General features: G+C 51.4%; 1 protein-coding gene across 2 annotated transcripts in view; it reads left to right on the top strand.

The window, feature by feature from the left end:
* The window catches only part of BCL2L11 (BCL2 like 11), a 107,090-nt gene that overhangs the window by 49,153 nt on the left and 33,383 nt on the right, over positions 1-24,554 (top strand). The window contains exon 3 of one of the 2 annotated variants that reach the window (XM_055088896.1): positions 4,910-5,018. The exons of the other annotated variant lie outside the window; for it this stretch is intronic. Within the exon in view, the coding sequence (XP_054944871.1) occupies positions 4,910-4,914 (5 nt within the window). The 3' untranslated portion in view covers positions 4,915-5,018. Of the gene's footprint in view, positions 1-4,909; positions 5,019-24,554 lie in introns of those variants that run through there. 2 annotated transcript variants of the gene reach the window in all.

The following is a 24,554-nucleotide window of genomic DNA, read 5'->3' as shown; positions in this document are numbered from 1 at the left end:
CACGAACCCACGTCCCCTGCATCGGCAGGCGGACCCCCAACCACTGCGCCACCAGGGAAGCCCCATAAATTAGTTTTTAGGTAGAGTTTGAATGGGATCATGCAGTATGTGGTCTTTGGTGTCTGATTTCTTTTTTGCTCAGCATAATGTTACAATCATCAGTAGTTTCCTTTTTCTTGCTGAGTAGCATTCTATTGTATGAACAGACCACACTTTCTCTGTTGTCTTATTAATGAACACCTGAGCTCTTACAGTTTGGGCTAGGATGAATAAACCTTCTATGAATATTCTTGAACACATCTTTTTGGGAACGTAGGTTTTATTCCACTGCATGTCTTTGCACTGCTGTGGTGTATTTGATGTAGTTCTCACCACTTTAGAAGTCGGATTTATTAATCTGACTTAGGTTTCTGCATTTTGTATTTTAAGAGCCCTTCCCTAGGCCAAAGTTTTAAATATATTTTGTGATATATTCTTCATGTAATGAACGCTACAGTGTGTTTTCATCTTTAACCCACCTGGATTTTTTTTTTTTAATGATATCATGTGACTCTAATTTTATTTTTTTCCCCCATAGCCAGCCAGGACTGTCCTCTTTTCTTCAGGTGAAATGGCTCTTTGACATCTACCAAATTCTCCTTTATGTGGTTCTGTTTCTCAGCTCTTCCTTTTTCCAGTGATCTTTTTGTTTTCATCTACATTATGCTAATTACTATGGTTTCGTAATACGTTTTGAATTTCTCGTCTTTATTTTTCAAGACTGTCCTGGCCAATCCACATTTTGTCTTTCACATGCATTTCGGAATTAGTTTAAGCATCTTGACAAGTTCGGTGGGTGTCTTATTTGGGGCCTGCAATGACCATATTCATTTAGGCAGCGTTGCCATTTTGCCATTTTCCCAAGACGTTTTCCAAGGCAGCCAGCTCGTATTTTCATCTATTAGGCTTCTTTTTGATGCTGTTCGTGTGCTTGACTTTTCTTCCCATACATCCTGCACATTTCTTGTGAGCTTTTCTCTAGGGGGAGGGATGGGGATCAGCCAGCATCCAGCCCACCCACTCCCCCCTTTCTTATTGCCACCACAGTTGCTCTTTGTGTGCCTGCCCCCCACCGTTGCCTTCCACCTTTGAAACTTTCCTTGCCCCCAGGACAGCCGACGGCAGCCGTGGCCTAAGCTGGGCCAAATCCAGCACTCTTCTCCAGCACTTTGAACCTGGAGCAAGCGAGGCAAGAAGGGGCTGATGGGAGTGCAGCATCCTTGTAGCTGGGTAGACGGGGAGGCACACGTGCGTTCCCTGGCCGTGGTGCCTGCTGCCGGCGTGCCTGTGCCTGGTCTCCACGCTTCCTGTTTGTTCCTTGAGCTCAGGGCCCCTCCCATGAGTTCTCTCTGTGCTAAGTCAGATGCTGTTGCTGGCAGCCCGAAGCGCTGACTCATTCCTACCTGTCAGGAAAGACTGAGTCAGGCGTTGTTAGGAGTCCCCCTATAAACAGTACGAATTCAGAAGGTGTGAGGTGATAGGTTGATGGTTAAAATTCCCCTTTGGGCGAGACCAGAATGGGGCTGTGAGAAGATGGGAAATGACAAGGCAAAAGGATGATCTCTCATTGTCTCTCACTTCCACCACTGGGCCTCCTTTGCCTGAAACCTCTCTTTCCTGAGGCAAGCCCTAAGCCCTTAGGAGAATTTAGTACCAAGGAGAAGATACAGTAGAAGGCCCGTGTTTCTGGCGTGTTATCCCGTATATGACATGCATTTCCAAAAGGGACTCGAGAAGGGGAAATTATACTAACTGCTCAGCTTTGTCTCCTTAAAGCAGATTTTGGGAGACTTAGCTCTATAGTAACCCCTCAATCTACTGACTAAACAAGATCAAACTTGGGGAACCATTCTCACAATACACCCTAGAGATGCCATGTTCCATTGTAGGCTTTCTGGCCCGGAAGGACATCAGAGAGCTTATACCACCTCATTACATTTTTAGTCCTCTAGGTGGTCGTTTGCCTAAACAATTTATTCAATCCAAGTGTGTGTATTAAGATCCTACCGTCTCCCAGGTGCAGATAAAAATATAAACGTGCTTAAAACTGAGACATGCTTAAAACTGAGACCCTTGCTCAGGGTCTCAAGGCCAGTAAGCAGAAAGACCACAGTAAAATTCTGTACTGCAATCCCAGCGGGAGTTGTTTCCAGAGCTTGGAGAGTGAGAGACCTGCAGCTCCCCTGGGTGTCTCGCCCAACCCCCATCCGGCTCCCAGAGCCCCGCACCCTAACCCCCATCACCTACTGTGACAGCTAACCATTGGGCACTTGGTATGTGTGAGGTCCTGTTCACAGCGCCCCATCATCTCAGAGCAAACAAACAGCCCTTTAAAGAAACTGCCGTTATGACCCCAGGTGCCGAGTTAGGGAAACTGAGTCACGGGGCATTTAATCTGCTTGTCCAGGGTCACCGAGCCCGTGGGTGGCAGAGCTGGGGTGTGAAGCCGGGCAGTGTGTCTCTGTCAGCGCACATAGGTCTACCCGCTCCTCCGTCCCCCTCTCAGGTCCCAGCGGAGCAGATGTGGGAAGCTGAGGCCAGGCAGGGTCTGCCTTGGAGGGGACGCCCGCGAGGCTGCAGGCCTCAGAAGAGTTCCGGGCATCGTGGGGAGTCACGTCATTGTGACCTGGTCCAAATCCGCCTTGTAGGGGAGGGAGAGGGGGGCACTCCAGACCCCAGGCTTTGCTTGCGTCTCTGGCCACCAGGGCATTTCAGCTTTACCAATGGCTCACCTCCCACTGGAGGCCCAGGTCCTGCATTTCTTGCCTCAGACCCTCCTGCAACTCTTGGTGACCTTGCCTGAGGGACGGCTGTTGACGTGTGGGTTGTCCCAAGAGTGCTGGGTATGGCCTGAGCCTGCTGACTGCTGCCAGTTGCCCTGCAAGGTGTGGCCTCGGTCTGGGGGAAACCGTGGCCCCCTCATTCTTTGCCCGCTGTCCCACTCATGCCACCACCAGGGAGAAGCAGCTCCCAGACATTTGTTCACATGTAAGGCCATGTTAGTGGCGGCATCCTGGTGCCAGGGTGATGGAGCAGAGGGGTCACAGAACCCCCAAGGGTGGTCTCTCCACTAGAACGTAGAGTGAGTGAGGTAGGTCCGGGGCAGCCTGGTGTGTATCCATTGGGAGCAGGATCCACTCTCCCCCATTCGCCCTGGAACCTTTGCCCCCAGACCTGGAGCAGGAAGATGTTACCCGGAGCTTCCCCGGCCCGCAGCATCCTGCCACGCGACGTCTCTGTTCCCACTGTGCAGCGCCCAAAGCCCCTGCAGGATCAGCTCTCCTCTACCTCTTACATCTCACTGGCCTGCTCACTGTTTCATTTGTTTTTCAGCTCATTGTTTGTTTGTTTTTTCTAAGACTTTTTTTCAATGTGGGCCATTTTTAAAGTCTTTATTGAATTTATTACAATATTGCTTCTGTTTTACGTTTTGATTTTTTGGCTGCGAGGCATGTGGGATCTTAACTCCCCAACCAGGGACCGAACCCGCACCCACTGCGTTGGAAGGCGAAGTCCTAACCACTGGACCGCCAGGGAAGTCCCCTCTTATCTCTTTAAAAAAAAAAAAAAAAAAAAAAAACGTATGGAGGTACAAATACAAACAGTCAAGTGCACAGTTTTCTCGACAAACTTTGACTCATGTCTATAGCTGAGGATTCATCTCCCCGATGAGGATGCAGAATCTGACCAATTTAAAGGGACAGCAGTTCAGTCCTGCTGCCCAAGGCCCAGGCTCACTCCTGCCCTGTCCTCTTGCTCCGGGGCCCCTGGGCCGGGAGCCATCTCTGCAGAGGCATGAGGAGAGGCTGGGGTTCTGGCTGGGGTCCCCCAAGGGCATTCAGCAGCCTCTTAAGGCCCCTCTAACAGGAAAGGAGAACCTGTGGCTCTGTCAGTAACTCTTCCCCGCGTGAAGCTTCAACCGTGACCTTCATGTCAATATGTGTCACTTATTCGTGCTGAGAAGCCTGACACAGAAAGCCCTGGATGTGGAAGATCTGGCTTTTTTTTTTTTCTATACATTTATTTATTTACTTATTTATTTTTGGCTGCGCTGGGTCTTCCTTGCTGTGCCCAGGCTTTCTCTAGTTGGGGAGAGCCGGGGCTACTCTTCACGGTGCGTGGCCTCTAGGCACGCGGGCTCAGTAGTTGTGGCACTCAGGCTCAGTAGTTGTGGCCCGCGGGCCCTAGAGTGCAGGCTCAGTAGTTGCGGCGCACGGGCTTAGTTGCTCCGCGGCATGTGGGATCTTCCCAGACTAGGGATCGAACCCGTGTCCCCTGCATTGGCAGGCGGATTCTTAACCACTGTGCCACCAGGGAAGTCCCCTGGCTCATTTTCTTAAAAAGTAAATCCTTTCTGTTACCTTGACATCTGGACCATTGGAAGAGGAGAGCCAGGCGCCAAAGCTTTCTCAGTCATTGGATTGCATTCTGAAAAGCTATCTGGGGAACAAACATTTTTCCTTCTTCTGTCAGCATCTAGGAAATCTCTATCCCTTTTAAGTGTAGGTGAAAGGATTTTATTGTCTTTAACTCAAATAGTCTGGAAAAATCTTGCCTTCATTCCTTCACGTATTCATTTGACCAACAAGTGTTTATTGAACATCTATTATGTACCAGACACGATTGATTCCAAGTGCTCAGGACTCAGCAGGAACCAGGCTGCTGAGACCCCTGCCCTCCGAGGGCTTACATTCAGTGGGGCTGAGGGGTGTAAGACAAACCGGTGAACAAGATAAGCAGACAGTGAAAGGTGCAGGAAATAAACAAGGTGAAGTGTAGGGGAGCAGGTCTGGTGATGCAGAGGGTCTCGTGGTGCAGAGGGTCTGGTGGTGCAGCTAAAGCAAGGAAGCCCTTTCCTCTGAGCCCTCAGGATGAGCCAGGAGCAGCCAACCAAGAGCTGGGAGAAGAGACCAGACAGAGGGACCAGAGCCACGGAAAGGAGGCCGGGAACAAGCACCGTAGAGGGAACAGTTGGGGGCTGGGCTGCAGGGCCAAGTGGGCCACATCCTAGAGACGGGCTCCCTTTAAATTCACAGGGCAGTGGAGGCCTTTTGTTACAGAGCCAACATAATCCAATCTGAATTATCTGAGAAAGATTCCTCTGAATTCCAGACTAAGGGAGATTGAAGGGACATGATGGCTGACTGTGCTGTGTGATCAGGGATTTTCCTTTTGCCATAAAGGACACGATTGGGACAAGTGGTAAAATCTGAATCAAATATGTAGGTTAGATGATAGTATTGCATCAAGGTTAATGTCCTGATTTTGACCATTGAACCACAGCCGTTTAAGAGAATGTCCTTATTCTTAGGAGACACACACTGAAGTATTCAAGGGTGAGGGGCGTTGCCTGTCTGCAGTTTACTCTTAAACGTTCAGAGAAACATATCATAGGCATACATGTGGGTTATATCTTGGGGGCGTGGGAGAAGGATGAAGCAAATGTGGCAAAATGTCAACATTTGGGGAATCTGGGTGGGGACTGAAAGGAAATTGTTTACACTATTTTGCAACCGTTTTGTAAGTCAAAATACATTTTTATTTTATGTCAAAGTAAAAAGTGAAAAATTTCAGACCCCTCTGGCTGCACCTGGATGGTGGTAGTGAACAGAAGAGTAGGCGCGGGGGACGGTCAGGGGTCCTCCCAGGAGGCCTGGGATCTGGTCCTGGACCTGAATGGAGGGAGAGATGCTCGAGGCGAGGGGAGACGGGTCCTCCCAATGAGGAGAGAGGGAGGACAGGATGCTAACTGTGGACTTTGGCCAGAGCGATTGGTGAGAAGAGAAACCGGGTGGAGGAGGAATAGGCTGGGGAGGGCTGGGAGTGGAGGGCTCGTGGAGAGTTCTGCTCTTTTGAGCTGCCAGCTCAGCTCAGGGCTGATCCAGAAACAGTGTTATCGGCTCGTTTTAAAGGGAAAATGTTGGGTTTTGGGAAAGAAATCCCAGCCAGTTGGACGGTAAACCATTGGCTGCTTGAAGCAAGGCTACAGCGTAAATATTCAGGCATTTACTTTAATGAAACACTTTTTGCAAAACACAAAGGGAGGAAATGGGGTCTTTAATCATGAGAGACGGAGGACGATCCATGCCACCCTTACGACCCATATGGAGCATCTACTGAATACGGGCCGGATGCTGCATGCATGGGAAGGGGGGTGGGGAGTCCTCAACCTTGGAGGACATTAGACTCCCCCCGGGGGTTTTTTACAAAATACCCACCTCTTCAAAACTCCAGTGGGATCCCAGTGCAGTATTTTTTTTTTTTTAAAGCTCCCTATCCGTGATCCAGCGCGGCGGGGTTTGCGAGCTTACTCAGGACTCCCGTGGGTGACCAGAAACCCCGGGGCCAGCAGCAGCTCCTCTGGGTGAGCGCATCACCCGGGGAGAACGCTCGGAAGGACACCACTCAATAAGGGGCCTTCTGTTTGTTTCAGTTTCTCTTGTAGTTGCAAAATGTTCAATCCTCATTGCTGTCTCTCTCTGTCAGCGTGCCCTGGCACAGACATCCACGCGTCCTGCCAAATTCAGGGTGAGTACGAGGACAGAGCGGGCTGGAGGGCCCAGGGCCAAGGCCACGGCCTGTTGTAGGTGAGGCCGCCCTAGTCTGTGTGCCTGGGGAGAGCCCCGTCCATCATCAGGTAGGACAGAGCCTCCTAATGACAAAGCCAAAGGGCTCGGCGAGGTCAGAGACGTGGGAAGGGGCCGCCGGCTGGGCTCCGCAGGAGCAGAGGTGGGATGGAATCGGCGTGCAGAGCAGGTAATGAACGAAGGTGTGAACGGCAGTGAGCTGGACCCCAGCTCTCTGCAGCTCGGTGGGCGTGGCACGTGAGGGCATCTTGGAATTGTGCGGAAGTATCACGGTCCCATGAGAAGCAAAGGCAGGAGGACACACAGCATGCCCTGAGAGCGTGTGCTCAGGTGTGAGGTCTGCGTACTTAGAGGGGAAACGTGGCCACCTGTGCTGGGGAAGACATCACAGCCCACGTTGCCCCCAGTTGGAATAGGGGCTCTTCAAAGAGATGTCAGCTTGGACTTGCTCAGTGCTGTGCAAGGATGATGCTGTGCCAGCTGTCCCAGAAACTGCCCTGGGCGAGCCTCCGCGGGCTCAGCCTTGGCCCTTCCAAGTCCCTCCCTGGGCTCCACTCCTGACCCCCAGCGGCTTCAGGCCTGACTCAGGCTCCCAGCCACCGAGCTCTGGGGCCGGCCTTCTGTTGGCTTGCAGGTAAATGCCCTCGTCCCCGCCAGGGGATTTTAATAACTACATTGCAATTGTGTCTCTCTGGCCTTTGAACTGTAAGGGTCAAGGCAGACCCCCGGTCCAGCATGGTCCCTGGCACCTGGTGCGCGCTCAACACGTGACCATGGGATGGGCAGGTGACAATTAAATGTCTGATTAGGATTCGTGGCAAATCCTCTTTTCTGAAAGCCCGAGTTGGTTCTTGACCGCAGAGCACGATTTACACGTTTTGCCGCTTAAAAAACAAGTAGTGAGAGCCCTGGGCCGATTCAGATTACAAACTTCTTTCTTAAGAGGCTAGTCCAGCCTTTGGCCAAGTGGTTCTCCTTTTAGGGCCCCCTTTTGCTTCGTGGTGGGGTCCCTTCCTCCTTCCACACCCCACCTGCTCAGGCTCCGGGGCCGCTAGGTTCCTCTAAACCCCTTCCTTTAAAAGCTGCTGCCAGAGCCACGGTGCTGGCAGGGTTCTGAAAAATCACGTCCCCCGGAGTACAAATGACTGATACTGGCTTGCTGAAGGTAGCCTCTTCCAACTCTGGTGACACGTGCATTTTGGAAAATTAAGTTGCTGTCTCAACTCAGTGGCTATAGTATGAAACAGAAGTCTTCACTGGTCCTAAGAAAATGGCACTTTGATTGAACTAAATCCCAATAGTCTGGGCTGTTTCCTGGACTACCCCAGGCTCACTCCTGCATCACAGGCTTGCTGTCCCCTCTTTCCAAAGTGCTCAGATATGCACAGGGTTGGCTTTTTTAGGTTTCTGCTCAATGTCACCTGCCTGGCCTTCCCTGCCACCCCGTTCAATCTCACCTTCAGTTTCATCCTCTGGGCAGTAAGGCTTTGCGCACACTCTCGGGGCCCCAGCTTGAGTGTGTGTTAGAACTTGGGGCGCTGGAGCTTGGAGGGGCCGTGGAACAAGAGGGAGGGACCTGGGCCCTCATCTCTGGGGGTCTGGTGGTTGGCAAGGCCTGGGCTGTCTGCTCTGTGAGAACTAGGGTTGTGGAGACCCCATCCCTTGCTTCCCCAGCGTCACACATAGTAGGTGTGGAATGACGTAGTTCTCACTTTAGCCAAAGAGTGTGGCAACCCAAGTACCCTGACAAGTTAAGAGAGCACTCAACTGGGTGGAAAGAGGAGAGGCTCCCCATCTCCCTCCAGACCCCTGATAGCCTCCCTTCGTGGGACCCGGTCATGTGTGGTCTTTTATTATGCATAGATGGGGAACATCAAGGCAGAAGTTTCTTAAAACTTCCCTCCAGAAGGAATCGGGCTTAAAATACTTGCCCAGGGGCTTCCCTGGTGGCGCAGTGGTTGAGAGTCCGCCTGCCGATGCAGGGGACACGGGTTCGTGCCCCGGTCCGGGAGGATCCCGCGTGCGGCGGAGCGGCTGGGCCCGTGAGCCATGGCCGCTGAGCCTGCGCGTCCGAAGCCTGTGCTCCGCAATGGGAGAGGCCACGACAGTGAGAGGCCCGCGTACCGCAAAAAAAAACAAAAAAAACTTGCCCAGCAGATGGCCAGGGCCGCCCTGGGACACCGCATCTCTTATCTGACAGCTGTCTGTCCGCGAAGAGGCCGCGGGGAGCTGTTCTCAGAGCATCAGAGGGACTGAGCTTTGTGCCATCCTCACGGGTCACGGACCTGTTGCCTCCATCTGGGTCCAAGCCATGGAGCTGACCTGCCTGGTGGGGCTCTGAATGTCTAGACAGACAGACAGGCTGAGATGAGAGAGGACACACTTGCCCCCGTGGCTGAAACCTGGTATGGGGCCAGCATGGTCGTGTACACATGGATCAGGGGAGGGGGATGGGAGGGCTGGGCCCACAGGTCAAGTCTACACGGGGATCTGAAACAGTGGGAAGGAGCCCTGTTTGGATTAACACACACATTCCTGGGTGGCAAATCCCCTTTTCTAAAAGCATAAACACCTGGGAAGGCAGACATAAAATCTGAAGGACTCTGGCCTCCGTGAGTTGTGTATGTCAAGATGTATCAGTAATACCACACTGACTTAAAAATAATCCCAAGGCAAGAACAAAACACTTTCACTGTTATAAAACTGGACTAGTATTACATTTTTTTCCCCTGAAATTACTTTTCAGAGTTCATAAGTATACCTACCTTATCAGGAGGAAGGGAACAGCATTCATAGGACAGAGTACAACATTTTTTTGGATTACTTATGCTTTTTGGGGGGTCTGATTCTGAACCCTTTGAAGAAGTGAAAGACTATATAAAGTAAGTTGGATGGTTTCTTTGCAAGAAACATCAAATGAAACTCCAATTTCAGAGAGATAGAATTCTTCACCAGTGTTCCCAAATGCCAAGAACCTTCTTTTTCATGTTTTCTGTGACTGAACGTTACTTGCCTTAAGCCTGCCATGATTTGCAGTTGAAAATATCTGCAGAGGAAGCAAACCTGGCCGGTGAGTGCGAGGCTTCGTTCCCCATGACTGAGAAGGATCAAATGCTGATCCAGAGGAGAGCTGTGAGTACTGCTCAGCACAGAGCCAAGTTCTCGGGGGGGGGGGTCAGCTTTGAAACTGACAAGAAATTGACCTGTGCTGATAAATCAAACAGCCTGGAGCCCCTCCGCTTCCTCTTCCGGGCTGCCTTTTCCCCACCCTAGGCCCGCTCTGTGAGTTAGCTCTCCTTAACGCTAGCAGATGACTCAGAGCGCAGCAGAGGGCCAGCCTCTCTCCTCGCAGGGCTGTGCCCCAAGTCTTCAGAACCCGTGCAGGTCCAGACCCAGCCTGTGGCCAGCCGAGGAAGGGAAACCTCCCCAATCGCATCATCCTCTCAGTGAACCACATTCTGAAGACCCACCACCCTCTCCTTCTCTGACGTTATCATGTCTGATGCTGGGGGCGGCTCTGGACATTTGTCCCTGTCATGTTTCATGTGTATGTGTGTATCTGTGCCAACTGCACATCTGTGGCCATCGGTAGCAGCGTCTCTTGTTGAGTCCGAACACAGTGATCAAAGGCTACGCCTAAGAAAATAATAAGCAACAGCACAAAGCAACATTTATGCCAAAAGAATGTCCCTGTGTGTGTGTGTGTGTGTGTGTGTAAACATGCCAGTATGGTGGAGGTTGAGAGGGACACTCTAATATTTATTGGTCACCTCATTGCACCTGAAATGTTCATGTACTTTCTTCTTTAATGCCCATGTCAGTTTCCAAAGGTACCGGATGATCCCCGCCCAGACACGAGTGTATTAGATTTCTAGAGCTGCTGTAACAAGTTACCACAAACTTGGTGGCTTAAAGCAACAGAAATTTACTCATTCACAGTTCTAAAGGCCAGAAATCCCAAATCAAGGCGTCAGCAAGGCTGTGCTCCCTCCGAAAGCTCTAGGGGAGTAATCCTTCCTTGCTGCTTCTGGCTTCTGATACCATAAGCCAGGCACCCGTCAGCTCATGGCTGCCTCACTCCTACCTCTACCTCCATTGTCACATGGCCTTCCCCTCTGTGTGTCTTGTGTCTCCTTTCTGTCTCTTGTCATGGGATTTAGGGCCTTCCCAAGCAATCCAGGACTGTCTCATCTCAAGATCCTTGACTTAATTACAAAGACCCTTTTCCCAAATAAGGTCACATTTATAGGTGCCAGGGATTAGGACACGAACCTGTCTTTGGGGGGCTACAATTCAGCCCACTCCGCGGGGTGATACTTAACACTTATTGGCACTTAATTTGCCCCAGGCACTGTTTGGTGCTTTATCTGAATTATCTCGTTTACTCTTCACAGTGACTTGAGGAGACAGGTACAAATTATTGTCCTCCGTTTTACAAGTGGAGATACCAAAGTGCCGAGAGGGGAGATGAGTCTCCGGGGTCATGCATCTGGAAAGTGGCAGAAGCTGGGCAGTGGTGCTGCAGAGCCTGCTGGGAGCCCCGCCGCCCGGCCTGGCTCTCAGAGCTCACGCGTGGCTGCGCCTCCCCCCTGGTCAGGGCTTTCTGTCCTCATCCTTGGTGACATCCACATCCTATCAGATGGACCCTGCAGCACCTTAAGCCGCCTCAAATCTGGATTCCAGACACAGGTCCTCATCCCCCCCATGCCTGCCACTCAAGTTCCCCCTCTGCCCCATTCCTTCCATTTCAATGCACTGAGCCCCACCCCTGCCCCAGGCCTCTCCGCTGGCCTCTCTCCCCTCCCCATCCAGCCTCTGCTCCAACGTGGATTCCCTCAGCAGCTCAGCCTTTCTCTTGTAGGTTACAGCCCCTTGGCAAAATACCAGTCCGAAATGAACCCTCCCATCTGCCTGCTTCTTGCCTGCAGCAGAGCTGCTGAGTGTTTTGGGGGATAATCACACAACAGGGTTGGCTGCTTTGCTCTAAATTCAGGATCTCAGTCTGGGCACATCCAGCAGTACCGCCAGGCAGCCCCACCGTTCTCTCTGCCAGTCCGCTGTCCCACTCCCACGCGAAGAGGATGCTCTCACACCTCCTCCTCCGCCCCTGCACTTTCCCTCCAGTTCCAAACTCTCCTCTCCCCAGCACCAAACTCACCACCCCACCCAGATAGGCACCTCTTCTGCTTCTTCCTTCCTAGACTCATGGAGAAAAGTCTCTCCACCTGTGCTCTGGATTCCTCCCTCCAGCTGCTCAAGAACTTCGCTCCCTCGGTGGTGTCCTCCCTGCCTTTCACACGGGTCTCCTCCTTTCTCAGACATGCCCCTCTGGTCCTCCTACAGCAACTCCTCCCCTTGACAGCCACCTCCCGATTCCTCGATTCTCTTTCCAAGTCCAGTTTCTCCAGAGTTGGATGCACGCACATGGTCCCCACTTTCTCAACCCCATGCACTCCAGACCCCACTGCAGCCTGGCTCTGTTCCTGAGTGTCCTGACCTGACACTCAGTCAAGGTCACCCATGGCCCCCATCTTGCTGGGCCCAGCCCCACTCTGGGACTTCATCTGAGTCCTTTGTCTGCTCCTTCCTTCTGGAAACACCCTGCTCTCCCAGTTCCCACGCTGAACACTCTCCCAGTTTTCCTCCTTCACTGGCCAGTCCTTCATGGGGTCCTCCTTTTTCTGACCCCTAAATATTGGTCTTCCTTAGATCCCCTTGGGCCCTCCCTCTTCACTTTCCACACTCACTTCCCAGGTGATGCCATGCGGTGCCCTGGGTTTAAATACCGTTCTTATGCCAATGATCCCAAGTCTGTATTCCCAGCCTGGACTTCTCCTCGGAGCTTCCTTCAGATTTGCAGATTCCACTGCCTACTGCCATCTCCACTAGATCTCAGACATGGCAAATTAGCACATCCAGAGCAGACGCAGTTTCCCCCTCCAGACCTGCCCCATCCTTTCCCTAGACTTTGCCATCTCAGTCAATGGTACCCCCTCCCCAGGTTTTGTAACCCTCTCTTTCTCCTTCTCCCTTCTTACCGACTTGCGCTCTAAAATCTATCTGGAATTCCACCCTTAACACAGCCTGGAAGACACAGCTCTACCTCCCCAGCCTCAGCTCAGAATACTCTCCAGAGACCCTGCTCTTCTTTCTGTTTCTACTCCCCTTCCCCACCCAAGCTCTTTCCCACTTAAAGGTCTTGCAAACACCATTTTTCTTACCTGGAATGTTCTCTCCTGTTCTCCATCTAAGTGTTAGTTTCCAGTGTTGCCCATGTGACGTGACTGTCGCTAACCACGCCATCTGAAGTAGGTCCCTCTGGACTTCTTCTTTTCTGCCCCTCAGCTATTTTCTTCATCAACTTCACGACTTCAGATTGTTTCCTTATTTGTGTTGTGACTATTGTGCTTGACTTTCTCACTCGACTGGAAGATGCAGGGGAGGCCAGGGGGTTGCTCACAAGACGTCTTCAGGACGTGGAACAGTGCCTGACCCGCTCCAGATGCTGAGTGAAGGACTGAATGATTGAAGGAAGAAAACCGGGATTCTAACCACATCTGTCTGATTTCAGGGCTTTGCTTTCTTCTCACATTCCACATGGCAGTCAAAGAGGGCTTCCTGGAGGAAGGGACGTGGATCCAGAAGGATGAGACCCCCCATCCTTTGTCCCCTGCCTTCTGATCACACCAGGTCCCACACTGCTCAGCCCCAATCGTGACAAAATGGCTTTGAGTCTGAGCTGAACTTGTCTCTCCCGTACATCTAGCCTGTAAAAGAAAGAAATTGGATACCAGCCCTTCTAAGACTGCTGCCAGCACCTCCTTTTCCAGGCACAAGTGTTTTCAAACACTTCTATCCTCCAAGCTCCTCCCACCTGCAGCTACCTCCAGGGTTACCCCAGCATCTGGTCCATTCCTCAGCATCCTCTAGGTCCTGCTTAGCCTTTAAGGTCCAGCCCCAAACCTCCTCCTGCAACTCTTACCCAACCCTTCCTGAGGACCCTCAGTTCCTCAAGCATGTCCCTGCTGTCTCCTGTCTCAGGACTTTGCTTCTCTCCCATGGACTGGCTCTGTCTTGCTAGTTTCTCAGGACTGCAGTAGCAACCAAACCCCAGCACACAGTGGCTTAACACTGGTGGGCATTAACAGGCAAAGAGATGGGGTTTCATACTACAAGTCCACCGTGATTTGGTGAGAGGCTCTGCTCCCTATCTTCCTCATTCAAGGACACAAGCCGATGAGCCTCTACCCTCTAGAGCGTTGCCAGGCATTATGGTTGGGGGGAAGGGAATGCGGCATCAGCTCTCCCCAAGCATCCACCCAGCAGTGCTCCGTGTCACTTCTGCTCCCATATTACAGGCCGGAGCCATCACAGGGCCACACCTAACCCGGGAGGTGTGGAGAGGTGGAGAGGAGAAAGTGTGATCCTGTGAAGTACTCAGTAGCACAAGCAATGGAAACAGTAGTGAATAGCCCTCATGGCCTCCACCCCAAATCAGCTGGGAGTTCCCAAAGGCTAGGGGCTGGGTCTCATGCTGTCTCTTCCTCACCTAAAACTTGGGCCAAGTTCTGAATGAGCAAGTGCCCCATCTCTAGACCTGGCAAACTCTCCCTTTTCCCTAAAACAGGTTCTGGTGCATGGGATCATTTGGCTGAAGCCATCAAGACAGCTTCTGGTAGAATTTTGGGTCAAATTTATAGGAGCTTACCTCTGCCTGAGCTGTGCTTTTTAGCCGCAGACCCCATTTCTTTCCCTGTTCGTGTCCCCATGCCCCACTCCACTCCCAGCCCCACCCTGAACCTCCAACCTGATCTCTCTAGATCCCAGGCCAGTTCCAGCTGGGGCCATCTCAGATGCACGGCTTGAACGGTCTTGTGCCTGCCCCTGAGAACACAGGACCACTCCTTTCTGTTGGCTACAATGTGTGGAGTGCTTCTCAGAGGCCAGGCACTGGGTTAAGTGCTTTCTCCTATCATTTGATGATTTCTTGGTGAGAGGCTCTCATCATGAAATCCATTTGACCGATGAGGATGCTAAGGAAGGTTCAGAGAGGTTGAAAAACGTACTCTAGGTGTCCAGCTGGTAGGCAAGATCTCCGGGCTCTCCGCCGCCAGTCTGACTCCCCACCCCACCTGCCCTGTGACTGGTCCGTGGCTGAAGGGGTGAGTGGAGGCAAAGGTCAGCCCTTGGAGCACGTCGCCAGCTCCGTGGGGAACTAAGTGTTCTCTGTACGGGCTGAAGAGCATAGATAATGGTGGACTTTACCACTCAAGTCAGCAGGGCTAAGTGTAACTTTTCTTTGATAAGCTTGGATTTTATGTCTTTAGGAGCAAACAAACAAACCATAAAATAGCAGTGAGTTTTAATGGGCATTTTGGAGAGCATCCCAGCTCTTGGAGCCCTGCCCAAGGGCAAGAGTGACGTAGGCAGGCCCAGCGGGAGGGGCCTGCTCGGCACTTCCCACCCGCTGCCCAGGCTCTGAGCTGAGCCAACTGAGCAAGTGTCTTCGCTTCTGAGAGCTTCCCTTTCCTCATCTGAAAAGTGGAAAGGAGTCAGCCTCATTTCCACTCTGTCAATCAGGTACTATGGTAACGACCCAAAGCATCTCCACTTAGAAGGCTCTGGAACGAGGAGAACAATCCTAGTGATAATGATAACTAACTTATCCTGGCACCATGTTCCAGACCAGATGCTAAGAACTTTATTATCTTTTACAATTATCCCAGTTTGTATATGACGAAAATGAGGCTTGGGCAAGTTAAAAAATACGCCCAGGCTCAAGAGTGTTTGTGAGTGATGGCGCTAGGCTAGAGACCCAGAAAGACTTCCCAGGCCTTGCTCTTAGCCACTAAGCTTTGCCACGGAGGGTTGACAATGCTGATGCAAGACATGATAGCAGTGAGAAAGATGGCGGTGATGGTGGTGGTGAGGATAATTCTGATGACTGATGGCCCCAAGCTCTCTGCTAATTACTTCCCCCATTCTCAGCCTCCTCTAGAGGTCCAAGCCTACCTTGGCTGCCTCACCAGAGGGAATAAGTGGGTTTACCTGAAGGAGGAGGTACCAGGTGCTTGACCAATCCCGCCCTGGTCCAGTCCCACTTCCTCTCCAGGGAGCTCTGCGAAGTACTAGCAGGTTTGTTGAGGGAGGGCCCCTCCCAGGACCCCACTGAGGCAAAGTCTGCAGGGCACAGCTTCTGCCGGCCTGAGGCATCTTCCCAACGTGCTGCTCTGACCAGCCCTCTCTCCTCCAGCCTGGAACGCTTCCGCGTGCCTCATCTCATCTGCCCAGCCTGGAATGCATTTTCTCATCCACCCTGCCACTTAAGGTCTAGCCATCCTTCAGGATCCAGCTCAGGATCATGTGGTGGGTCAGCCTGTTCATCCATGCATGCATCCATCCATTTATTCATTTACGTTTTTCAACCCTGCGTACATATATACATACATGCCAGGAGCGGATGGTGTAGAGGAAGGAGCACAGGTTGGGACAGCCTGGTTTAGTCTGTCCTTTCTCAGCTGTGTGACTGAGCAAGTCACCTCCCTGAGCTTGTTTTCTCATCTGTAGAATGTGGACCATCAATGACGCTGTGTGAATGGAGTGAAATAATGGCTCATCACAGCCCCAGCGTGAGCACTGAGCCCCTCCCTCCAGTCCCCTTCCATTGATGACGTTTCCTTCCCTCTCCCGCCCTCTCACCCACCTGTACGTCCACGGCTTCCCCCCACCGTGGGCTTGAATGGGAGCGTGATAATTCAGCAGGTCAGTCATGGCTCCAAGGGAGGCTCTGCGGGCCCTGGGCTGGTCTTCTCGTGAATCTGTGGCCCTGAGGCCTAGGCTAGGTTCCAGGCAAAGGCTCGGCAAAAGCTGGCTGGTTCCCTGGAACAATGAGCCATTCCGTACGACATGGGCCTTCTTGGGTATCCTTTCCAGAGTGGGGGGTAGAATGAGCTGGGTTCCAGGTCCTTCCCCCGGGCCTTTCAGGGGCCGGCCTGGGGAGGAAACTTCTGAGCAGAGCACGGGTCCCCTCTGCTCCCGTCACTTCTTGATGGTGATGTACCCAGCCAGGCTACCTCCCTCTGGGGTGCCCTGTGCAGAGGGGGGATGTGTGTGTGTGTAAACGATGGAGGCGCTTGGTGGTGAGGGAACACTGGGCCTCTGTCACAGTGAGCATGAACCTCCTGGCTTATCCTGATTGGCCCGCTGCAGGGTTCATGGAGGGGAGAGCCCACCTTGAAGTTTCTGCCTTTGACCTGGTAGAGCTCAGCCCTCTTAGGGGACGCCCTTGTACCTGGCAGGGCTTGCCGGCCACCCTCATTAGGATGTCGGGGTGAGACCAGCACTGGGGTCCTGTGCGTCTGGACACCACCCATCACCGCGTGTGCGGGTGCAGAGGCCTAGAAAAGGCAGTCAGGGCCGTTTCACCACAACACCCTGGACTGACCACGGGGAGGAGGTCCTATATGACCTTGGCTCTTGGGGCGTGAGAAAGGATGAACCAGGCTGGTATTTTTTTGTCCAAACCTTCAGATAAATTTTTTTAAAAAGCCATTGAGTGACTCTGGCTCCCGCTAATACACAGACCCATGAACATGCACCCAACCCCCCAACTCCATGGTCTTTTGAGTGGAAAGGGCTGGGCAGGAAAACTTGCTCTTGACCTCGCCCTGCAGCCAGGGCAGCTGTCCAGCTCGGATCCCTCCCCTGTCCCACACAGCCAGACGTCCCTCAGTGCGAGGGGCCCCCGGACAACCCACGCTGAGCCCACCTCAGTCTGTCTGTGCAGAGTCTGTGGTCAGGTCAGCCTCTTGACCCCATCATCAAATCCCACACACAAATCACACTAACAAAAGTACCCTTGGGGGCGGGGAGGGGGATGGCAGGGGTCCTTTTACAATGTTATTCTCTCTTCCTCGCTCATTGAAAGCGCTGACCACTAAAAGTAAGGAATACACACACTCTGCGTTGTCTTGCAACCGAGTCCACTGGCCTGTAGAGCCCCTCCTGCCTTGGGTCCCCAGGGCGGGCCCCTCACCGTCACCGCCGTGGTCCCCATCATTACTCTTCTGTTCAGAAGAGCACGGTGAAAACGCTTTACAGCCTGCAGACCCGGCTGTGATCTCAGCCTCTGGAGAGCGTCTCATGGCGATGGCAACCTCCCTACCGCCTTGCAAAGTAGACAGGCGGGCGTTATTGTTACCATTCGCGCATCCGATGCAGGAGAAAGCCCGGGCTCGGCTGGGTCCCTGGCGGGGGGAGGTCTCTCGCCCTGCCAGCAGCCTGGCTGCTCTGCCCGGGTGCCCCGTACCGGGAGTTGGGCTGGGGGCTCCATGCCCAGCCAAGAGGCTGCGTCCTCTGCATGGCAGGCAGGGACCACGCTGGTTTGCATGACCCGTAGCAAAGGCTCGATACACATGTGCTCAATGGAAGCACTACGTCCTTCGAAGGCAAAGATGTCTGGGTGGGAGCCCTCTGGCTCCATATGCAGCCACTGGAGGGCTTCCTTCCAGAATTGGCTCCATAGAGGGAATGAAGATACTGCTCTTCAGGCTTTGCTTCTCAGGCCAGTTTCTTCACACCCAGGTCTTTTCAGAAATGCATCTGTGTCCAGGAGTGAGACCAGGCAGGTCCCTGTGGAAACCATCGTCTGATTTTAGACCCAGGGATGCCAGATACCTTTCTGTGGTCCTGCCATATTGGACCACCTAGAGAATTAAAATGCAGATTTCTGGGCCTCAGATCCCCCAAGAACCTGATTCAACAGTTGTGTGTGTGGCTGCGTGGGGAATGGGGATGGGCATCTACCTGTCAAATCTCCCAGGGAAGGCTGAGGCCAGCCAGGCTTGGGAACCCTTGGGGGCCACCCTGCATGGGAAGCCCAGCAGCCTGGTGGGATGGCTGCAGCTGTGAGCTCCAAGGTCCCACGGCCTGCGTACATCCTGGTTCCTGCACTTGCTGTGGTCCTTTGCTTTGTTACTTAGCCACCCTCTGCCTCGGTTTCCTCCTCTGTGAAATAGAGATAGGGACATCCCTGGCGGTCCAGTGATTAGGACTCCAAGCTTCCGCCGCAGGGGGCGCGGGTTCCATCCCTGGTCAGGGGAGTAAGAGCCCGCATGCCGCGCAGCCCGGCCCCCCCAGAAAAATGGTACCTTGTCAAGTGGAGATAATGATAGTGGTGTGATCAGAGTGTCATGACAACGATGAAATGAAGTGTGACAGCAGAACCTCAGCTTCCGAAGCCAGGGGGGAGAGGGGGCGGGTCTTTGTTTTGGGCTGCCCTCTGTGGGTTCCTTAGGGTGATGAAGCCGGAACCTTGGCCCTACCTGCAGATGGGGAAGGCAGGAGCCTCTCTCAGACTCCCCTCCAAGACACATCCCTCCCCTGGGAGCCCACAATTCACTGCAGACCACACAAGCCAGACAGACACACGAGAGAATTTTTTTCAAAACACAAGTGAATGCAAAAGAGGGCTTCTATGGTAACAGCACAAATACTTTTAAAAAAAGATTTTTAAAAAAACCCCAAGACACAAGACAGAAACCAACACAGCCTAGAGATTGCTTGCTGCAGTAGACTGGCCACAGGGAGGGCAGGGAGGCTGGCAGTCAAGGTTTGGGGGGGCCGGGGGGAGGGGTGCTCACCACGGTCCCTCGGCTGTAGCCTTGACCTGCAGCCATCTCCATGGCTGAACCAGGAAGCCCGAAGCCTCCTCCAGTGGCTGTCAGCCACATGTACGATGCCAGAGGCCAAATCCCCTCCTGGCCAAACCAGACAGCGAGATGTGATTCTCCAGTTAATTTTAGTCAGCTATGAAACCTCAGCCCAGCTCCAGTGACAGGGGAAGAAATTAGCATCCATGTGGCCAGCGACCATCACACATTTCCTAAAATGTAACATGTTTACCTCTTTGCTCTTCCGTTTAAGTGAAGAGAGGTTCCTTTTCCCAGGAATGGCTCCCTAGAGAGGTGACAGTCAGGGACAGCAAAAAGCTCACTGCTGTGCTGCCACAGCTCTCCACCAAGCGTGTCAGGCCTTGGTCTGTTTCTTTCCAATGTCAGGCAGATTTAAGAACATTTATCTCGTCATTAAGACACATGCAGATTCAGGAATACACCAAGGCCAGCCTCGTGGTCCCCTGGCAGTTTCCCTACATCTTGTGGGGTCAGGAGCTGTCTCCTTGAATGGGTCCCAGAAATCTTACCACCTTCCGCTTCTCTGCCCTCTAAAGAGAGATCTGTCTGCTCTTAAACCGGTCAGGTGCTCTTCTGAGGGTGGGCTGTGATTCTTCTAAGTATGCTTGAATTCACTTTGAAGGTGGAGATCGTGGGAGACTTTCACATCAACGTCTGCCCTGTTTCCATTTTCCCTGTCTCCTATAAGTCACAGACCCACTAAGTCACTTGGCATCTGACTCACTTAATACCTAACCCAAGGGTGTGCAGCTCTCCATCAAATCCGTGAAGGTCGTCAGAACGTAGGTCCGGTTCTGTGAACTCAGATGGTAACGGTATTCTTCCCACATGCCCACATGATCTGGGGGAATAGCCACGTAACCTGAGGGGTCCATATCCCCCCTGCACGGACGTATCACATTCCAAACAACCCTGTGAGATCGGCGTGGTGACAAGCATCCCCTTTTCAGATGACTAAGTAGAGGCTCAGAGAGGGTGAGTGACTTGCCCAAGGTTGCAGAGCTTGTAAGTGATAGAGTCACACTTGGCACCCAGCCTGCCGGCCTCTGAGAGCCTTAACCCCCTGGGCCTCCTGACCCTGTGCTCTGCTTCCTGTGATGGCTAGGAGCGCACGGCAAACCTTTGCAAAACGTGGCACGGATTCTTGCTGATCTTTGCACAGAGACCGTGCCCATTCAGACTCCGTCGGACTGTTTTCAGTACGGCTATCAGCCGCTTATACCGTAAGACAGTGGATCTCAACCCTGGATGCTCATCTAAACCATCTTGGAGCTTTTAAAATTTCCAATTCCCCGGATGGTTCACCAAACCAATTCAATCAGAATCTCTGCAAGAGGGACCCAGGGGTCCATGTTTAAAGCTCCCAGGAGGTTTCTGTTCGCAGTAAGGTTAAGAACCACCACCTAGCGCGGAATTAGCAAGAATCAGAGGCTCTCCTAGGGTGTAACCTCCTCCTTACATTTTTGTAACCTGATACCTTTTGTAGGTGCCCTGGATACCGCCCTCCTGCAGTAGGAAGGGAAGTGCGTCTCGATACATGTGTGGTTTTGCCATCGAAAAGCAGCCATAATGCTTATTTAACCTCCTTCGGAAAGCGCAACTCAATACTTGCTTTGCCAAAGCCCAAAGGGTTATTTCTGGCAAACATTCTCCAATCTGTGATCAGATGGTGCTAAATAATGTTCCCACAGCAGCACTTGCTTGTTATTCAGAGATGGGTGACCCCATGGCAAACTCTGCCAGAAAACTCCCCTGGCTCTGCTGTCCAGTGGCTTGAAACCTGGAGGCTGGGGGCCCACTTCAGCTGGGTGAGCAGGCGGTGGGCAGACCACTCTGTCTTGGGAACTGCATAGGCGTTGAGTGCCTTGAGCTAGCCGCCATATGCGTGCTTACTGGTGCATATGGTGTACTGTAGGGAGGTCTTACTTGGTTAAGCTCTTTTTGGTTAAAAATATTTTGATGACAAAAATTAGAAGGAAAAAAAAAATCCATAAACTCTCCATCCTTCCAGGCTTTTCCCCAGAATATATCTTATGGTCACACTCGTTTTATACAGACACTTGTGCTTCCCTGATTTTTTCTCACTTACCACTTTGCTTCACTGTTTCACGGGCCTCAGTCACCACCACAAGCTCTCTGATCGTCCACTGTCCTAGCCGTTCAGACTGCCTCCGTCTCTTTACAGTCACCAATAACGTTTCAAGGAATAGTTTATATATGCAGCTCTGTCCTTTTTCTGATGTATCTGTTTAACATAAATTTCTAGAACTGGGATTACTGAGTAGCAACTTCTTAAACAACTCTGTTACCAAATTGCTTTCCAAAAGATTTATATTAATACATATTGCCATTAATACTAGATACATGGCAGATCCCATCAGATTTCACCAGGACTGAGTGTTTCTCGTTATGCTACTTTTGGGCAGATTAATATAGAAAACAATGCCTCATCATTGTTGTAATGTGTATTTCTTTGATTACTAGCAAGTTCCATTCATTCATTCATTCATGCACTCCTGGATGAATTTATTCATCGGATGCCCATCCTGTGCCAGGCACTGTTGTAGACACTGGACAGACAGCAGTGAACAAAACAGACCAATATCCCCTCCCTTGAGGAAGTTACCTTCCCATGAGCATTTTCCTGTTTTGTCTGTGCTCTGGAAACCGTGTGACTCAGTCACAGCAGGGGCCGGGCATTTGGGCAATTTCCAGGTATTCGTGCAGCCCAGCACAGCAGGGGCTTCTCCGATACACCTTTCTGCAGGTGATAAAGACTTCCTTGCCTTTACTTCCTTCCAGCCCCGTCGGCCCCATCCAGCTCTCTGGACCTCGAGTCCCTGCTCATTCTGACACTGGCTGCCCTTCCTGGGTAGACGGAAGGCAGGCAGAGCTGGGGGAAAAGGTGGGCTGGCCAATGCCCAAGGGCTATGGTACCAGGCGCGCCATAGCTGTCCTGCCAATCGTCCCACGCCCACTCTGGAAGACCACCATTTATGCCGCCTCAGAAACAGCAGCAAGTTGCAACATCCCTTCCAGATAAAAGCTGGATGGTGATGGGAAAAATTTTTGTCGGCTTGTAGGGCCACCAAAGGACTAGCCAGCCCAGGGTGGACACACATCTGTCCTACCTGGATGCAGATTGGAAGATCCTTAATCTCCTAGCCTGAATAGATGCCCACTTGAATGGCCAGTCCTGAATCTGCCTGTCCTACAGCTGTGCTTTCTCCCCCAGAAAATGAATTCAGAAAACATGGATGTGAAAACATTCAGAATATTCTCTGTAAGCGTGGTCGATCATTAGAGCCCGTAGGGTGGGTCTCACCCCACACTCTTACGTCTGTGCTTGGGGCAGTCAGGGGAGCAAGTGGCTTTCCTTGTGGGCTGCCTGCCAGAGAAGCTGGGTCTTCATAGTGTAGACTCACCGGCAGGTTTACTCCCCTGGGGTTCTTGGCTCCTTCAGTGTCTTGGTAATTTTTTTAAAATAAGAATTCACGTATTTCTTCTATGAAAGCTAGAAAATAAATATATACAATAAGAAGGAAATAAAACATTATCAGAGAGAGCCACTGTTGACATTTTGGTATATGTCCTTTAAAGGTATGTGTAGATGGGGACTTCCCTGGTGGTTCAGGAGTTAAGACTTCGCCTTCCAATGCAGGGGACGCGGGTTTGATCCCCGGTCAGGGAGCTAAGATCCCACATGCCTTGCGGCCAAAAAAACCAAAACAGAAAACAGAAGCAATACTGTAACAAATTCAGTAAAGACTTCAAAAATGGTGCACATCAAAAAAATCTTTTAAAAAAAGGTATGTGTGGATGCATGTAAGTATAGAAAGATAGATAGATAGATACATAGATAGATGATAGATAGATGTATGCAAAATGGGATCACTGCAGTGTACACATTAGGAAATATACTTCTTTTCCACTCAGCATTTTATTGAGTGGAAATAACTTTCCATGTCCCTGACCTCCTCCATCAATACTTTTCACGGCTGCATGGTACTCCACAAAATGGAAAACTACAGCATACTCACCAGTCCGTTCACAGTAACTTTTTAAGGTAAAGATACATGGCAGCTTTATACACAAAAGACAAGCTGAATTAAATCAAAAGCCTTTTATTCAATTTTGTCCCAAATTTCTTAGGACCAAAAAATTTTAAAAAGATGATAATGATGATCATTGGCTAATATACTTGTTCTTTGGAAGGTTCTAATTCTCACATTCAGTGAATTTGCCATGGATGCACCGAGTATGGGCACAGAACCATCTTGGATCTGGAGAAGTAGGTGGCTTTGAAAATCTGTCACACTGCGTACGGATGCTATGAGTTTGCTAGTGGTCAGAGATCATTTTGGTCGCCACAGAAAAAAAGATGTTCACTCCTTCCTAAATCTTTTTGATTAAACCAGTGGTTTGGTCTGATGCCCTCTCTCCTTCAGGAAACAGCATCTCTTGACCAGTAAAAAAAAATCCTTCTGTGCTTTTAAAAAAGAACCTGACACTCCAACATGAGCAAAGTGTTTTGTGTTTTGTCTCAATCTTGCCCCAAATGCAAGCATGAAAAAGACACAAGAATTTAGAATGAGTGAGAAGTAAAGTTTGGGCTTGTTTGGAAAAATACCTCTAAAAATAAAATATGAGTTTTTGAACAATAAAAGTATTGATAAAATCACACCTCTGAAGTAAAACGCTCTCATCTACCTCACCGATGTTTCCTGTTTTGGTTAACACATTTTAATTGCCTTCTTCGGAATTTCTGCTGTGGCCCTCCCACCAACCTTCATGTCTGGATGCAGTGTGACACGCACTGTCCAGTAATCCAGAGCTCCGGAGGTTCCAGAAGAGCCTGGAGTCACTGCCTGATGTGATATCCACCTTGCTCAGTTATCAACCATCTCAACCAATTACTACCAGGAGCTGGACAGCAGGGAATTCAGCCCAAGCACAGGCCCGGGTGCTCACCAGTCTTCAGAGAATTGTCAAACAGTCTGGGAACCAGCCTGTGCTCCGAGACTGGGCTCTAAGGGGTCAGCGGCACGGGGTCCGGACATTGGTTTGGTTCCTACTGGTTTAATTCCCCTCAGCAGGACTCTCGCTCTGTAATGCGATCCCTTTTCCGGGAGAAGAACGCTCTGCATCTGTGGTTGAGGGATTGTTTCTATGCTGTTGTTATTTATAAGTTCCTACCTCTTGAGGTTCTCCCGTTGGCGGGCCCTGGTCCCTTCAA

Source organism: Physeter macrocephalus, chromosome 12, assembly GCF_002837175.3.
Source record: "Physeter macrocephalus isolate SW-GA chromosome 12, ASM283717v5, whole genome shotgun sequence".
NCBI lineage: Eukaryota > Metazoa > Chordata > Mammalia > Artiodactyla > Physeteridae > Physeter > Physeter macrocephalus.
Note: the sequence above shows the minus strand (reverse complement) of the source record. Positions and strands in the feature narration are given on the sequence as shown.